The following is an 18,984-nucleotide window of genomic DNA, read 5'->3' on the forward strand; positions in this document are numbered from 1 at the left end:
GAATGGTCAAGGCTCAGGACCCAAGACTTCTCATTAACTGCATCAAGGGGCCTCAAAGTGGAGGTGACTCACCCAGAATCACACAGCCAGAGGGAGCAGAGCCAGGCCTGGGGCCCTATTCCTTGGGGGCACCAACCCCTTTTTCTATATCCCTATGCTAGCCCCTAGGACCCCTAGCCAAGACTCTTCTGGCACAAATGTGAACATACTTGATGTGCTGCATAGGCTGGGAGTGTCCATACTTGCTTAGCCCAGAGCCATGAACTAGGAGATGGAATCCCAGCTGGGGGACTCAGATCCTGTGTGGACTGAGGCAAAATATTCAACAATGAGTTCATGCACCAAAACATTCCAAGCAACTGTTGAATTTGCGGTGCCACTAACTTTCAGACAATTTTGGATTAAGTTAGGTTATTCTTGTTTTGTTTTGTTTCTTACTTTGTTACTTTGTTTTAACACATCATCATCAACTTAGTGATTTTCGAAGACAAGTGTTCTGAACTGGGTGGATGGGAGATGATTATAGATGGCCTTCAGGAAGGTGTCAGAAACCCTAGAAATTTGTATGTATAGCTTTAATCAGATTCTCAGAGATGCTCCCATCCATAAACTGATTAAAATGCCCATCTAAGAGGGGTGCCTGGGTGGCTCAGTTAGTTAAGCATCCAACTTCAGCTCAGGTCATGATCTCACGGTTTGTGGGTTCAAGCCTCACATCAGCTCAGAGCCTGTAGCCTGCTTCGGATTCTATGTCTCCCTCTCTCTCTGCCCCTCCCCCATCCACACTCTGTCTCTCTCTGTCTCTCAAAAATGAATAAACATTAAAAAAAATTAAAATGTCCATCTAAGAGAAGCATAGGCCAAGGAAGTGAGAACTCAGGCTAAGACCAGGGGGGTGGGAACCAAGGATAGGGACACATTGTATAGCCCCTCAGCTGCCCATTACCTTCTCTCCACAGTACTTTTCCCCTGGACTTTCAAGTCATAAATACCTCACATTCACACCAGCTACAGTTACCTTCCATAAAACCCCTAATGGTATAAATAAGATATCAGGATTTAAAAATCTGTAGCGTGCCCAGAACTGAGCCAAGTAAGATTGTAACACAAGTCACGAACTGAAGATCGATCCTTAAATCTGACCAATGTTTGGCCTTGAAGGTCACTCCTCCCTTCCTCCTCCTTCTTCCAGCACCTATAAAGGGCCCACTCACTGATGCAGCCATTCTGTTTGGCATCCCCAGATGAGCCACTTCCCTGTGCAATGCAAACAGTCTCACTTTCTGGAGACTTCCCCCCTCAGCAATCACAGTCCAGGCAAGTGGGCAAAAGTAGTTTCAAGTGGGCAAAAGTAGTCCTTACCTGGGCAGGGTCTCACCAGTGGGGCTTAGAGATGTTTCTGGCAAAATTGGTCCCTTGATCAGGGAAGCACTGGATGAAACAGAACTAAACAGGTTGCCGCACAGCAGGACTTCGCAGAGCCTTTACTATGCTAATGGTCATTGTGCATCTCCAAAACGGAGATACAATAAACAGCTTTCCTAAATGTGTTGGCTGAAAGAACATCTCTTAGGACTGGTGTTCAGAAGATCACACCCTGGGAAACACTGCTGTAGGCTTTCCCACAGTACATGGAAACCTTCCTTGCCCCTAACCTCAGAGCTCATCTGATAAATTACCAGAGGTGGCGTTGCTGAATTTCTGCCAGGAAAGCAACCTCAATTCTTCTGAGCCAGACAAAGAGGTAGCCAGCCTTCAGGAAGGACCTAGGAACTCGGTATCAGAGAATGGATAACAGTCTGATGACAAATTTGGAGGTTCAAGTCTTGAGGCTCCAAGGAACTAGAATCTGCAAAGTGTTCCAGAGAACACTAAAGTCATGGTGATAGAACAAAAGGAAGGAATTCACATCTTTCTAGCCTGGTGGGACAGCAGGCAACCAGCAAAGTGAATTTGTCTTTCTCTGACATTCTCATTGTCTGTTGTTTTCCTGGCCCAAAATAAAAGACATTGGCCTCAAGACAGCAAAAGTAGACAAGTAAAAGTAACATAGGTCTCCAGCCTGCAGGGAGACCCAAATAACCTAAGTCTGAAGTTCTTTTTATATAGAGCACAGCCTCACTGGCCAAGGCCCCCCAACCATGACCCGTTTTCAGTATTTGTTTATTCCTGTAGTTCACCCGCGTTTATTGAGCACCTACTAGGTGGGATGGCCTGTGGTCAGGAATACCCATCAATTTCCCGGCAGCAAGGCTATTCTTAGTTTTCTGGTGTCTATTTAAAGAGCGCTAATCCTCTCTGCCTCCCCCTCTGCAATTAGACACATACCACTTTCCAACCTGGTACGCTGACCTCGCCCAACTGGGAAGGCAGAATGGACAAGTGGCCTCATGCACCCTCTTCCCACCCTCATGCCCTGGGCCAGGAATTCGGCCTTCAGGGGCTCAGGCAGGCTGGGAATCAGCCAAGCCAGAGGAAACATGTGCCTGCTTTGGCTGGACCCTCAATCGGTGCTGGAGTCCAGAGCCTCCCTGTTCTGGTTCTCACTGGCAGCACAATGAGGCGGAAAGTGCCAGGAATCAAGAGGAGTATGATGCAGGCAGTAAAGCAGGGTGAGAAAGAAAGACTCTGGACCAGGGAACAGATCTCTCTGCTCAAATATCAGCTTTGCCATTGCACAGCTGGCTGACTTTGGGCACAATTTGTAATTGAGAGCTTAGACTCTGGGCTCAAATCCTGGCTCCATCATGTACTGGCTGCGTTTTAGGCACGTTACATAGCCTCTCTCAGCCTCTTTCCCCATCTGTAATGTGGAATGACAGTGACCATAATGATGATAATTCCTAATGTGTAGGTTTATAGTAAATAATAGAATTAATGTATATGCATATGAAGTCCTTAGAATAGCTGTCAGTAAATATTAGCTGCTTTAATATTTAATTCCTCTGAGCCCAGATCTCTTTATGTACAAAATAGAAATAAGAGTGCCTTCTCATTGGGTGGTTATGAGAGTTTAAGGAGATAATACATGAAAAAGCTCACGTAATACAAAAGTGATTCGATAAGTGTTAGATATTTTATCAGATACTATTATTTTTATTGCCTTTCCAGCTCTCTTAGGCCAAACTACTCCACCTCTCTGGACCTCAGTTTCCCATTTTGTCAAGTGAGAGAGAGCACTAAATCACATGGCTTCTCCAGTATCAGAGCATAGGGGCCCACTGAACTGGGGGTTCAGGGGTCCCCTGAACTGGGGACCCATGTGGCCTGAAAGTCACTTGCAGCAAAGCATGAAAGTCACTTGCAGCAAAGCGGAGTCAGTAGCCTCAGAGCCTTGATTGGCCCAATGCACCTCCAGTTCCCCCACATTTCTGTGCATAGCTCATTGAATAACTGGAAGGAGAAAAAAAGATGCCTTGCCTTTGCACGTATTATCTTGACCTGCACCATCCTATTAACACAGTGGCCCTTAACCACAGGTTCAGCACTCGAAATTTGACTAGGCCAAACTTAGATGAGCTATGGGTGTAAACTACATACCGAATCTCAAAAACTTAAAGATTTTAAAACCTTACTATACTTTTTTAACTGACTACCTGTTGAAATGATAATACTTTCGGTATATTGTGTTAAGATGGCATTAAAATTAATTTCACCTATTTTTTTACTTTTTTTAATGTGGCATTTTAATGAGAAAATTTAAGATTACATACATGTCCTGTGTTTGTGGCCCTCGATATTATCTCTCCTGGTTGGTACTGGTCTAGCCTTAGCTTCTCTGTCTCCCTACTTATGAGTTGCCTAATAAGAAATTCTTCTCCAAGGGACGCAGAAGGAATTTGAACTATTTGGGGTTAACTTTTTTAAAACAAAATAAAACACAGATGTTGACTATCCAGGTGGGGCATTAAATTTTAAGAGCCTCCAGGAATCTCCTCACTTAAAGGGGCCCTGAATAAATATTAAATCCGCCAAGCCGCCAAAGCATCCCAAGATGTTAGCAGACTTATGAGCACCTGAGGTCTGACATCTGGACTCTGGCTGCCCAACCCATCTCTTGTCTTCTCTGTTGGAAAAGGATGGGCAACAGCTTTGGTTTCCTTTTAAAAGACAGTCGCCACTGTTGAACACGCTTAGCGGTGTAGGACGGCTTTTTCTTACGGAGCCGGTCAGCGCTTAACATGTGAAACCAATTTCTCTTATCTCTGTCTCTCTGTGATACACCCACAGAGCTGGGTGCACTATTGCCTGGGAAGGCTGGAATGATATCTTCTTCAGATGTCCTCATTCATTCAAGATACTCTTATCTCATGCCTACTACGCGTCAGGCAATGAGCTGGTAAGACATGACTCTCTGTACTCCAGCTGGCTCACCATCCAGGAGGGAGGCACCAAGTAATAATAATCTGATGGTTGACATTTATCAAACCCTCACTACATGCCAGGCAATGAGCCAAGCCTGTGACTCCCATTATCTCAATGAATCCTCCCATAACCCTATGAGGTTGAGTACTGTTACGGTGTGGTCCATTTTACAGCTAAGACCAATGAGGCTGAGGATGACTGACTTGCCCCAGACACACAGCGAGCAATCAGTGGAGCCAAGGTTTGAACCAGGCATTCCAGCTCCAAACCTGTGCTTTGAACCTCCTCAGAAGCTGCAGAAATGTGATAACAAACATATAAGCAGTGTTCTCTGTAAAACAAGAGAACAGGGTACATCATTTTGCCTGAAAACAAATCAGTTGGTCTTATTCACCTAGAGATCCTGCAGTTCAGATTATCTAGACTCAGTGTCACCAGCTGGTAACTCACAGGGCTGAACCTGGCCCAAGGACGTTTTGTTTGCCTCACACACATGTGTGTGTTTCTCTTTAATTGTGCCAACATTTAAAAATCAGAAGATTTCACATTAAAATTTGGGGTATCTAGGGGCGCCTGGGTGGCTCAGTCAGATGAGCGTCTGACTTCGGCTCAGGTCACGATCTCGCAGTCTGTGAGTTTGAGCCCCGCATCAAGCTCTGTGCTGACAGCTCGGAGCCTGGAGCCTGCTTCCGATTCTGTGTCTCCCTCTCTCTCTGCCCCTCCCCTGTTCGTGCTCTGTCTCTCCCTCTGTCAAAAATAAATAAACATTAAAAAAATTTTTTTAATTTGGGGTATCTAGCTTCTCTCCTAGAAGACTGGCAATCTGGTGATACTAGGCTCAACATTCTGAGAGACTGGAGCACCAGCTGTCCCTTAGAGAAGGCACATGGACACTTCAGCTCACCACAGTTGCCACTGTGCTCTATTGCCTTCCCAACTCCAGTACCAATGATAAACTGCTACTAAACATCACATTTGTCCACTGCTTTTGCTGTGGCTTATAATAAAGAAATATTTTTAGTACCAAAGTGGGAAAACAAGAGACCAGGTAACCCCATGTACATTTTTTTTGGTACAAATGAGGCATGTTTCCATATGTTTCCCAGGCAGACATCAAGCTTCTGTGATGGGTGTCTTTAGGCATTAGGGTTTGTGATCTGACCTAGATGACAGGTAGGAAGACCTAGGCCAAGAGAGAATGAACGAACAAACTGGAACTCACACCTACACTTGCCTGTTTCGGAGGTAGCCTTTTGCCATTGTACTCATTTGCTTAGAAATGTACCCCAAGAGCAATATGGATATTGGGGCTCTCTTGCATCTCTCAGTACTTCTGGTAAACATTTGTAGCAAGAAGCTACAGTCATGGGAACCTGGGGTCTCTGTCCTATTGTTGGGGAGGGGAGTGGACTATGATTGCCCAATAGGGCACATGTTTGATCTGGGTCTTCTTTATTTTTTTTATGTTTATTTATATATTTTGAGAGAGAGTGTGTAAAAGGGGGAAGGGGAGAGAGAGAGGGAGACAGAGGATCCGAAGTGGGGTCTGTTTTGGCAGCAGAGGGCCGGATGTGGGGCTCGAACCCATGAACTGTGAGATCATGACCTGAGCCAAAGTTGGACACTTAACCAACTGAGCCACCCAGGCGCCCCTTGATCTGGGTCTTCTAAACCCCTTCGTCTTTCATATAAACCAAGTTCCATCAGATCGCACACATTTGAATCTCAAGTCTTCATCTGAGCCAGGCTTTCCCAAGAGAACTCTTCTCAGCTACAGAGGTTTGAGCTGAGCCATTAGCCACATTTCCTGGAGCTCAGGTAGACTGTGGATCAGGAAGACCTTATTTTGATGTATATTGAATCTAAATCCCACCTCTTTTCTGTCAGCTCCAGTGGTGGTGTTAGTGGGGATCAAAAGAATTTTTACCAAGCTTTCCAACCATCAATGACAGACACCAAAGTGACCTTGATTTTAAATTCCAGCCACCGACTAGGTCTGCAAGGTTGCTATCTGTTTGGCACATCAACTCTTCTCCAACAGGAAGTTTGATGGCCAAATATGTCATCCGATAAAGCATGTCAGCTCATCAGCGGTTTTGTTCAGTTGCAGCCCTCATCCGCTTTTACAACCACAGAGATCCTGGCTCTTATCTTAATAGACCATATTTCTAAAGAAGTTACCTCCTGAAAGGTGTTGTTGATGGATTTAGGTGCCCAATTATTCAGCCAGACTAGAGAGCCCCCTCGAAGGGAACTTGACACGTAGTAAGCATTCAGGAAAATACCATTACTAGAAGTATTTGCGGAAGAGATGCATACATACCACAGAGAGCCAATCCTGCTATTTTGCAGAGAGAAGCCTAAAATCCAGAGATGCTGACATCACCAAGGTGTTTCCAAAATCAGGTGGTGACCCAGATCTAGACCTCAGGTGTCCTGATTCCAGTGCTCACTCCTGTACACTGCACATCTCCCAGCCCCAGGATAGACGGGGGTAGATGGGGGCACAGGATATGCACTCTACATCCAACTTCAGTGCCACTGATCCATTTCCCAGGCCTTCCCATTGGCCACCCCAGCATCTTCTACCTGTGCCTGTCAGAGTCTAGGAGTATAGGACTTGGCCTCCCAATTTCACATGCAGGCTGTGTGGCCAGGTTCTGGAACCACACCAGTTCTGACTATCCACATCTGTTTAATTGGAACAGTGACCCTCACCATCCTGTTTTCCTGGGTGGGGTGTTGTGATCATCAAATAAGATCAGGTGGACTTAAGACTCTAAAGTAGGGAACTTGGTTGTTCCTCTGTTTTGTGGGAGTCAGTATGGTTGAGTGGGAAAGCATTAGACTGAGGAATAGGGGCCAAACAACCATGGTTTTGAAACTCAGCTCTCTGTATGTGACCCCAAAAAACATCTCATCTCTCCGAGCCCCATTTTCCATACCAAAATTAAGTGAGAACATGCATTCTGCCATATAATATAACAACACTATAACTAAAAGTCAATATTTATTGAGTTTTTAGTCTGTGCTAAACATTCTCCTTGAATTATTTCACTTATTTACCAACCCAGTGTGGTACTATTATTCCCCCTCATGAGGAAATTGAGGCCAGAGAACTTACCCAAGCTCAGGAACAGCAGAGCTCACAAGAGCTACTATGTTTCCAAATCTTAAAGGCTATGAGTCTATTCATGGTGATCAAGTCTAGGTCAAAAGGGAATCCCTCCTAACTTCTGAACCACAAGCACTTCAGCCAAACACTGATGATCCTTCAAGTCACAAAACCATGTCCTCATGAAGTCTGACTCGGGTTGCCAGGCTCACCTTCCCACGCTTTAATCTGGGGGATTACAGAAGCCCTGAATTTCTGAATGAAACCATCCTTCTCTGCAAGCAACTGGGCTATCTGATGCCTAACACCCTCATTCTGAGACAGATCAAAGATGGGAGGAGAGGAAGAGGGGAGGGAATAATTGTCATGCACTATTTAAGGTTTCTGGTTCCAGAATGGTTCTCGTCTGCTCAGGATTTCCTCTCCCTCCATCCCCCGCCCCGCTGCCCATCCACCCCCTGTCATTCAAGGGTTCTGTTTTTCCATTGGCTGACCTTTACCTTGGGCTTTCTGAGGCCAAATCTCACAGCTTTCCTTCGCTTCCCCACCCCCACAAAAAGCCAGGTGGCCACAGGCCTGGGAATACTTAGCGTCTCTCCTCTCTGTGCCGTGAATGCCACTGTTAGGGGATAAGGTTTACATGCACATAAATCAGAACTGGGTGTTGGGCCACATGGACCATTCTTTCTGTGGCAGCCAAACCATCTGGGGCTCACAGATGGCTATAAGTGCATCAGGAGAGGTTCTTTAGGTCCCCTTCCCTCCTCCAAACACTAATATTTTAGCCACTGAGCAAAACATCCTCTTAGTTCCACCATGGCTGAGATGGACACCTTGTAACCTCCTGTCAAACGCTATTTAATGAGTCCCTTTAGCTAGAATCAATACCTACCGGTCTACTCCAGCCTGTCAGAGATTAACATAGGAAAACAGATCCCTGAACCCATGTAACCTCTGAGAGGGTATACAACTCACCCAGGACGTGCTAGTGACCTGCCAGCTCTTCCAGCCCACTCCTAGCACTGTGGGTAACCAGGAAGATGGTAAGGGTAGTGAATGCATGGGCCTGCCCACATGGAGAAGGGATGGCAAAGTGGTGTAAAACTAAAGAACCACTCTCAGAAGAGTGAAGAATAGTGATCTGCTATGGTCCATGAGCTATTTTTAGCACTTCAGTAAGCCAACCCAAATCATACAATAAATCATCCAATAAAAAAGCTTCTCAGGCTTAAGAAGACACCAGGTTTCTTTGCTTTGGGCTGCAATTAGTTTGTGTGTTAGCTAATTATGTCAGAAAAATGACTGGCTGGCATCAGCCATTATAAATATCTTTTAACTGGTTTTTGTGGAAAAATAATTGACACACAAAAATGGGATGGTTAATTTATCCAAATATGGAATCCATGGAGGGAAAGGTAATAAAAATAGTCCTTGGCATTGACAAGGCTGGAATCGCTGGTTCAGTGGGAGGAGCACTGGCATAGGGATCAGACATAGGGTCTGAGGCTTGGTTTTGTTAGGACCATACGGCAATAAAATCGGGGGCAGCAGGGGAGGACAGAGCTGGCGAGGCTGGCTATGGAAGAAAACCAAAGAGAAGCATCCCGAGGGGAACCCTGGCAGCAGGGAGTCCAAAAACCCACGTGGAGGAAGTTGCAAAAGGAGAAGCTCCAAGGCTAAGGAGTCCTAGCCCTTGGTCTACACCGATTCAGAATACAACTTTTGCATAGACTCCATTTCTTAGAGGTATGATCTTGGACAAGCAATTTCATGCCTCTAGCATCAGATTGCTCCCCAGGCAGCTGGGATGGGTGGTATCCACCTCACAGGGTGACTGATACGCACGCAAGGATTTTGGTGCAGTGCCTGGAGCATAATACATACCTCTCAGGGAAAGGTAGCTGTCATTTTTGGTGATCCTCTTCTGAAGTGACATTTAGAGTCTCCAAGCTTTTTTTCCTCTGGAAGCATGATGGAGCATCATGGTCAGAAGATGGGACTGGACTTAGCAAGTAGTGCAGACAGCCCAACAGGTCCTTCCCCTCTCAGAGGGGTTAGATGTGTCCCTCTGGGTGGTACACAGCCCTTAGGTCTCTCCCAGCTCAAGAATGACTCACTCTGGGAATTTCCCATGCAGCTTTGGAGAATTTGATTTTTACTAAAGATGGTGTTTTCAACATGTTCACAATTTGGGCAAGGTGTGACTATTTTGCACCAGTGCTAGGGAGTGGGCAGGGAAATGGGACCAAATGAGACCTCAAGAACGGGAAGTTTGGGGCGCCTGGGTGGCGCAGTCGGTTAAGCGTCCGACTTCAGCCAGGTCACGATCTCGCGGTCCGTGAGTTCGAGCCCCGCGTCAGGCTCTGGGCTGATGGCTCAGAGCCTGGAGCCTGTTTCCGCTTCTGTGTCTCCCTCTGTCTCTGCCCCTCCCCCGTTCATGCTCTGTCTCTCTCTGTCCCAAAAATAAATTAAAAACGTTGAAAAAAAAAAAATTAAAAAAAAAAAAAAAAAGAACGGGAAGTTATTGAGGGTGTTCAAAGCTGAGGGGACAGCATGGGGCAAGACCCAGACAGAATCTGAACAGCAGGAGCTAGAAGGGCGTGGTGAGAGGGTGACGAAGAGGGAGGCAGGGGTAAGACTGGCCCTCTTTGGAAACATTTATGACACTTCATCCCAATAGTTCAATGAAGGGTTTTAAGCAAGACAGTGAAACTATCTCTTAAATCAGCACTTCAAGCTCCCATACTGACCCCAACATGTTTCTTGACTAGAACCCACCATGCTTGCCTCTCCGCAGTCCATCCATTCCCAGCCACGCACCATCCAAATGCACCAGCAAGGGCAGTACGGCGACACAAAGGGAGGAGTTCTCTCAATGTCACCATGAGTCTGGCCAGGGCCAGGCAACAAGGGGACATCTTTGAGGCAGCACGTGTCTTCAACATACAGCCACATGTGTCTAGACCTGAGCTCATGACAAACCCCAAAGCCAAGCAACTTAATGTGATGAAAGGCCCCTTGCTTACTGTGAAACCAAAAAAATAAAACCATCTTCAACTGAATGACTCCCAAGCTGCAACAAGTCAAGAGCCATGGCTTTTGGGGGCACTTAAGCCCTTCTCTCCCTATAAAAATGCTCCCATCAACTTGGTCCAAGTGGCCCTAGTTTCGTTCCCTTTCAGAGGGACAAAAGGATAAGCAAAAAGGAAAACCTCAGACAATCACTAAAAATGATAAACTGTGTTGCCATTTGAGAGAAGCATGAAGTCTCTCCAGCACAAGGCTGTAATAGTTCTATCCCTTCGTGTTGCACATCTGAAAAGAACCATGTGAACAAAGCCACTCGGGAGGGCAAACTGGCAGGTGCTGTTAAAATGTAAAATGCACCTACCTATGTCCAAGAATTCCAGTTGCACATCTGCCGTGAAGAAATATTTGCACACGTGAACAAGAGAATGAGACAACTATCTATTGCAGTGCTTTTTGTAAACATGAAAAGTTGTTAGAGGGGCGCCTGGGTGGCTCAGTTGGTTAAGCGTCCGACTTTCAGCTCAGGTCATGATCTTCCCGCTCATGAGTTTGAGCTCCACGTCAGGCTCTGTGCTGAGAGCTCAAAGCCTGGAGCCCACTTCTTTTTTAAATTTTTTTTTTTTAATGTTTTATTTATTTTTGAGACAGAGAGAGACAGAGCATGAATGGGGGAGGGGCAGAGAGAGAGGGAAACACAGAATCGGAAGCAGGCTCCAGGCTCTGAGCCATCAGCCCAGAGCCCGACGCGGGGCTCGAACTCACGGACCGCGAGATCGTGACCTGAGCTGAAGTCGGCCGCCCAACCGACTGAGCCACCCAGGCACCCCATCCCACTTCTGATTCTGTCTCCCTCTCTCGCTGTCCCTTTCCCACTCATGCTGTGTCTCATTCTCTCAAAAATAATTTAAAAAAATTTTTTTAAACATTGTTAGAAACCTAGACATCTGTCAATGGGGAAATGGCCAAACAAATACATCCTACAGGGATATATATTAGAGTAATATAATAGTATACAGTAATATATAACATATAGCATGACAAATGATATAATATAAGGCAATTAGCATATAGTATAGTAGTTGATTATACTTTAGAGCCAGGCTGCTGGATTTTAAATACAGGCTTTGCTACTATCTTGAACAAGTTACCTAATTTTTCTAAGCCTCAGTTCCTCATCCGTAAAATGGAGACGACAGAATAGCACACCTGCCTCATAGGATTATCGAGAGAATTAAATGAGTTAATGCACGTTACCTCCTTAGAATGGTGCCCAGCATACAGTAACCACTCTAAGCTTGTTAGCTTTTTAATTATAATTAATTACAATCCCTTGGAATACTATACATAGAAGAAGCAGATCTATATGTACATTTGCTGAGAATAAGACCTAATACATATTGTTTGGTTACAACAAGCAGAATGCTATATGCAATATTCCACTATTTATGGTATTCTACTGTTCCTGTGTCTAAGGGAAAAACTACTATAAATTTTCCTTGGGTACCTACATATGTAAATGCATCAGGAGGAAAAGATCCAGAGAAGCTAGAATGAGAGAAAGTGCTCAAAAAGGACGTTACCCTTATCTAATTTTAGACAGATGATAGATGATTAGATAGATAGATAGATAGATATGGATGGATGACTGGCGATGAATGGACGATGGATGGATGGATGGATAGATGGAGGGATACACATGTACACACAGATACATACATACATGGATGTAGAATGTATTCACATAATACTTGTGACTTTTAAAATGTGGAGAAAAAAATTAAAGGGCCAAGGTGTTGCAAATTATTATTCCCCTTTTATAAATGAGGAAACCAAAGCTTAAAGACGTCCAATAACATGCCTAAGTGCACACCACCAACAAGCCCCAGAGGAAGGATTTAAACCCAGCTCTGCCTGCCGCAAGGCCTTTCCACCACCCCAGGCTGCCTCTCAAGGCCACCCAGGAGGTGACGATGACAAAGGCTAGAAGAAGGGGCCTCCTTGTCCATACTGGCTGGAATGGTAAAAGCCAAATGCAATGGAGAATTGTGTTGTTGTTTTTGTTTTTAATTAATGAACCTGTTGGAATGTGCCATTCAGCAGTGGAGCTGAATAGTTCCTGCTGTTCCTGCAAAACAAACAAAAGTCCCTCCACCCAAGCCACTTCTGTGGCCACTTTTCTAGCCTTATCTATCCAGGGACTGTGAAAGGGACACAGAACCATGGGAGAGGCACCTTCTCCAGCCAGCCAGGACCCAGTCTCTGGTGTTCCTGCCACCACACCAGCCATCTACATAGAGTGGGCACCTCATCCTGGGCAGCCCCAACTCATCCCCATCTAGAAGAGGAAGGGTCATAAAGCCCAAGATGTCTGGTCTCCATTAGCTTTACTTCTCCTGGGTCTCGGGGTGATAAACTGAGTCATTACTTTACTTTGACTTGGTGGTTTTGAGGGTCTCTTTCATAGCCAAAGAACATTAGAAATTTTTCTTTATTTTTCTCTATTTATGCCCTAAAATGATAACAATAATAACAATAACAACAACAGTAATAATAATAATTTCTCCCTCCTAGAAGATGATGTTTACTTAAAACCTCAGGTCATTCTGGCTCTCTTCATACTTTTTTTTAACTTTTCTCTCTTTTTTAAAAAATTATTTAAATTCAAGTTAGTTAAAACACAGTATTGTACTGGTTTCAGGAGTAGAACCCAGTGATTCATCACTTACACATGACACCCAGTGCTCATCCCAACAAGTGCCCTCCTTAGTACGCATCACCCATTTAGCCCATCCCCCACCCACCTCCCCTGCAGCAACCCTCAGTTTATTCTCTGTCTTTAAGAGTCTCTTATGGTTTGCCTCACTCTCTGTTTTTATCTTATTTTTCCTTCCCTTCCCTTATGTTCATCTGTTTTGTTTCTTAAATTCCATATATGAGTGAAATTATATGACATACTTTTAATGACAACTTCCCCAAATTAATAAGTAAAGCATTCTTCAAATATTAACCCTTCATTCCACTTCAGTCCAAGGAAGGGTCGTTTGCCTTAGAATATCAAGAGTAAATGAAATTTGAAAAGGTTTTGAAGAACTGCATGACTAAGAAGGAATTAGCCTTAGCATTTAGTAACTGGGTGACCTTGGACAAGCACAACCTTTCCCAGACTTGATGTTTTCCATCTGAAAAAATGGGTGGATACCTACTCTTAAGGTTGCTGGGTGGATGAAAGACACAGGATCTGTGAAGTGCTTGCACCTAGTAGGGGTCTGGGAGATGTCTCTTCCTTCCTATGTAGTGCAGTTCTCCTCTTTCTAGAGTTCCCGAGATTCAGAAAGCCTGGGTCCTCTCCCCAAGTGGCTGGCTCCTCTCTGAAGTCTGAACCTTTTTATTTTCCTTAGGTCACAAAGCCCAGTGTGGAGTGTAATTGTGTGTGTGTGTGTGTGTGTGTGTGTGTGTGTGTGTGTGTGTGTATGAGAGAGAGAGAGAGAGAATGAGAATAGATCTGGCTTCTTTGAAAATGGCTTCTTTGCTAAAACCACAACCTCAGATCTGATACCAAAAGAATCTGCTGGCATTGGTCCCTGTCAAAACAATTTGGAGATATCCAGAGACTGTCCTCCAGGGCTGGCAGCGGGCCCCCAAGCTGAGCCTCACTCTTGAATTCCCAACAGTCTCAGGAGGCAGGCCCCCAACACTCTATGGCACAGCCCCATTCCTCTATGCAAAGGAGGCTGGAGAGAAGGGCTTGGCATTCTGAAGCAAAATTCTCTCTCTATTGCCCGCCTCCTGCAGAAACCACACACACACACACACACACACACACACACACACACACACACACCAATTTTCAGAAGGCTCTTGGCACTGCCTGCCCCTTCCTGAGCTGGACTGAGCTGCTGGAGCAGGATCTAGCCAGCCAAGGCTGCCTTCTTCATTCCCAGCCCCCTCCTCTCCCTCCTCCAGAGTCAAGGTTTTGTCAGGAGTTTCAGGGGCAATGACTGGTGGGGAGGGGGCCACAGACATCCTGGCTGCTGCCAAGTCCTTTTCTTTCCCCCACAGTATGTTTTATAAGCCAGCATGTAGTTTATTCTTCTCCTAAACACTTCACTAGGGTGCAGGGCCTGGAGTTGCCATAGAAACACCTTTTAACTCCTCCCCACCCAGAAAGCAGTGCCAATCCCCAGGGTTTGGGGGGAGAAAGGCAAAAAGAGACACCTGTGGATGAGGAGAAAAAAGAGGGAAGACCATTGGGGGGTTCTTTAGACAGGGCCAAGTCAGGCATGCGGCGCCCTTTGCCCGGCAACGTGGCAGCCGGCCACAAAGAGAAAACAGCCAGGAAGGTTCTGGAAGAGGAAGCTGGTGGTCTGGCTTGAGCGTCTTTAATGGGCTACAGCGTTGATTAGTGGTGTTGTAAGGGTCAAGAAGGATGGGGAGCTTCTACACATCTCCTTCACTGAGAGGACAGGCAGAGCTGCAACCCAGACTGGAAACCAGAAAGGCCACAAGCAAGAAAAAACTGGGAGCCACCTACTGGACACCGGCAGAGTAGTGTAAGGCAGTGGAGGTCAACAAGCAAGCAGCCCACATCCACACCTCCCATTTTTAAAAGCATTATCTCATCCCCACCACTAGTGCAGTGCACCAAAGCTAGGCAGGACGATTTGGAGTGGTGCCAGCATATCGAAGATTTTTTGTTTCTTTTTTATTTTTGCTACCACAATGTTCTGGTATGTGGGTACTTCCTGGCAACTTAGCTTTTTCTCTGGGCAGTTTTTTGAGGGAGGAGATTTCTTGAAGAAATCCAGAGAAATCACAAGAAACTTTCTGCATCAGCCCAGACCCACAGCAGGAAATCTAAACAATAAACAGAGTCCATCGGCACAGCCATTAAAAGCAGGGTCTCCTTGCTGCTCTTTCCACTGTTTTCTGGTGAACTTGCAGGGTGAAAACCCAAAAGCCAAGGGCAAGGGGGAGGCATGAGGTTCCCCTCTCCCTGCACACCAAAAAATCCAAGTGAACACACCCAAACCATTGTCAAGCAGAAGAGGACGCCCTGACTCCACCTGTCAGCCTCCTGGACTCCTCACTAACCCAAACCAGACCCCACCAGTGGCAGCAACAGTGGCTTCCAACACTACCCAGGTGGGAATGTCACCAAAGGGGTGAGGATGGAGGAGGGACAAGCCAAGTGGAATTTGGGTGGGGGCGGTCAGAGGAGAAAGAGGAAAACCTTTCAGGTCTCAGGCAGCCCGAAAGAATCCTTCAGGCAATCCACAAACCAAGGGGCCAGCCAGATTCCCCGGGGAATGGGAAGGGTGCACAGCATGGGCCCCAGGAAACTCTAACAAGGGTGACCCCAGGTCACATAAACACCCATGCCTGCCAACTGGACTGACCTTCTGGTCACCACAGCCACCTCCCTGACTTCTCCTAGGCTCAGCGGGGCCCACCAGCAGTGCCCCTCCCAACTCTAGCTGCCTCCCTTGCCAGGCTCCTGTCTCCTCCCCCTCCGCCCCTGCAGCACACTTGTGGAGGCCCTCACCCAGGACCCAGTGGAAAATTTTCCTTCTTCTTTATGACTTAAAACACACACGCTCCATTCTTCACCTCTGAATCGACACAGGCAGAGGGCAGCTAGACTGTGCCCCACCCCATCCCAGCCCAAGTACACACACACACACACACACACACACACACACACACACACAGCAGGGGCCACTGGACTTGCATGCTTTATGAGCTGGAAAGGAGAAGAGAGATGTTTTCCAGCTGCTACTCCACCTCTGGCCATCCAAACACAAGTGTCCCAAAACACTCCCAAACAAGTTCTCCCAGGACACTCGAAAGGCCCTGGATAGAAACTGGTTCTACTTCTTACTGAGTCTCTAACCAAGACACTAACTCCAGTTTGGAATCATCACCATGATGTGACCCTTGGCATCTTTGTTCTTTTGATGACAAATCTGTTTCCCACTGCTCCTTCTCCCCCTCCCCACACACAGTCAAGGGGGAAAAAAAATAGCCTTCCTGTGAATTCTCACAGCTATGTGATAAGTGATCCCTCACACACGCCGCCTCCTGCTTGCTATCAACACTCTCAAATACAGTTCCTCCAGGGAAGGGTCAACCCCACAGCTTTCTTCTCATTTTCCCCCCTTAAATCCACTGAAACTTGGCAGTCCAAGAAGCTCGGTTAGCAGTTGCTTGGGAAGTGGGAGACTGCGTTGGGTCTCAGTGAAAGGAATGAACTTCATGGGTGCAGGAGAAAATGCAAACTCAGAAAACTTCAAGATTCTCCTGCAACTTTGTGCACATGGCTGGCAACTTTTTTTCAAACTATTGAACATCCCAATACTTTAGTTGGTTGGCATTCCAAGTTTTAGGAATCCTCTCCCACCCTTCTCCCCCAGCACTGCCTCTCGTGATAGTGAAAAGGGAAATGTTCCAGATGTCAAAAGGACCAACAGGAGAGCAAAGGCTGCAAGGGGTTCCCTCAGCCACCGCGGGTTTTCTCTGCAGGGCATCTGCGCCTTCAGCCATGCCAGGTCCTCCGACTGAAGAAACTGGGTTTTGCCACCCCACCCCAAGCTCAGGCAGAGAAAAGGAGCCGGGCTCGCCATGCCACCCGGAGCTGCGCCGGGGTCAGGACTGCAGCGCGAGAGCGGGCACCGCGGGGGCTCTGGCGGGGACACCCGGAGCGCTTACCGATGTCAGAGTTGCAGAAGGCGTCCTGGGGGTGGCTGGGCGAGCATGTGCACGCCTCGGCGCCCCAATCCCCCAGGCTCCAGCTGCCCAGGAGCACGACTAGCCCGAGCCAGGGAGTCATCGCCGCTGCCGCTGCTGAGGCTGCTGCTCGCCTCTCCAAAGTTGAAGCGCGCGCCGCTGGAGGGGCCGCTGCAGCCCGAGCTCGCCTGCCTGGCCGTGCGGGGCAACTTTGACCTCGGGCGCGCTGCCCTCGGAGTGCCCACCGCACGGGATGGGGTGCAGCGAGGCTGCCTCGGAGCTGGCGCACGACTCTGCGGGCCGGCGGTCTCTCCGCGAAGGAGCAGGAGCTGGGGCGGAGCAGAAGGAGGAGAAGCCGTCTGAGCGCCCGCCCGCTGCCCGCTCTGCGCCGCTGCCGGGCGGCCGAGTGATATAGCGCGGGTCCCCCGGGCACCCCCTCTCGGGCACTCGGGGCCCGCCCCCACCGACCAATGGCAGAGCCGCATTACCTCATCGGCCCTCCGAAGGGGGCGGGGCCGGGGGCGCGGGCCGACGGGGCGGGGCCGCCCCGGACCGTTCAGATCCTTATAGGGAATAATGCGGCTGTGGGCACAAGAGTGGGTGAACCGGAACGCGCTCGGGACCTACGCTTCGCGGAGGGGCCCCCGGAGCGGCGCTCGCGTGTCCCATCTCTCTGGTACCCTGACCACACACCCACCCTTCTCTCTGCGCACTTCTGATCCAAACCACGGTCGACTGCCACCAACCCGTCCTCGGGTCAGAGGCGGTCCTGGCCTTGGAGACCCTGACTGTGCCTGGTGGAAAGGAAAAAGGCCAAATTCTCCGCCTTCTCTGGAGAGAGCAGGGTCAGAGGGGAAAGAGCCAGCTGACGACCTACGCCCCCACCCCCAACTTTCCTGGATGTGAGGAAGCCATCTGCCCTTTGGAGCTGGCTATAATGGACTGTGGTTTCTCCAGGCTCACCCAGAGTAAACCGTGAAGGCATTCAACAAACACTGTTCTGGATGTTGGAATGAACAAAACAGATTCCTTGCTTGCATGAAAGTTGCAGGCAATGCATCAGTGAATTCACGAATGCATTGGGTAATGTTCTATGGTGATAGTACCATGAAGAAACAAAACTTAGTAATGGGTTAGAAATCACTGGGGAGGGCACCGCTTTCTATGTGCCAGTAAGAGAAGGTATCTCTAAGGAGGTGATGTTCTAGCTGAGATGTGAGCAGGGAAAAAGGAGTGGGAGGAACTCCTGTGGAAATCTGGGAGGAGAGAACACCAGTCAAGGAGAACAGCAAGTGCAAAGGCCCTGAGTTTATTTGAAAAGTAGTGAGTAGAAAGGGCAGGAGGAATGGTAACCCCACCAAGGCCAGACAAGTCTCCATCCTTCAGAAAGGAATTTGGGGGTGAACTGATCCCACCCTGCGGTAACACCAGATTCTGGAGAGCTATCCAGGATCCTAGACTACTAGCTGTAATGGATAATTGCCGATAACGAATACTATAACTATCCTGATTATTGAGTAACATCTTGATTCTGCCTTATATTTTCCATGCCACACCTTGTTATCTCTCACAAAATTTCTTTTAGATAGGAAAAGCACAAAGTATTATTGACACTTTCCAGATGAGGAAACTGGCACAGAACGGTGGCATGACTTGGCAACCAGCCAGGAACTCAGTTCATTCATTTGCACCGAAAGAAAGGCTTGATTTCCCTGGACTTCATCAGTAACTAGCTGTCACCACGCAGATGC

General features: G+C 47.4%; 2 protein-coding genes across 3 annotated transcripts in view; one reads left to right on the forward strand and one right to left on the reverse strand.

Annotated features, from left to right (window-relative positions):
- The window catches only part of TIMP3 (TIMP metallopeptidase inhibitor 3), a 59,441-nt gene extending 41,809 nt beyond the window's left edge, over positions 1–17,632 (reverse strand). The window contains exon 1 of the mRNA XM_058741492.1: positions 17,216–17,632. Within this exon, the coding sequence (XP_058597475.1) occupies positions 17,216–17,336 (121 nt within the window). The 5' untranslated portion in view covers positions 17,337–17,632. The remainder of the gene's footprint in view (positions 1–17,215) is intronic.
- SYN3 (synapsin III) overlaps positions 1–18,984 on the forward strand; it is a 470,078-nt gene that overhangs the window by 203,512 nt on the left and 247,582 nt on the right. The gene's annotated exons all lie outside the window — the stretch shown is intronic.

The sequence above is a fragment of the Neofelis nebulosa genome, chromosome 8 (assembly GCF_028018385.1).
Source record: "Neofelis nebulosa isolate mNeoNeb1 chromosome 8, mNeoNeb1.pri, whole genome shotgun sequence".
NCBI lineage: Eukaryota > Metazoa > Chordata > Mammalia > Carnivora > Felidae > Neofelis > Neofelis nebulosa.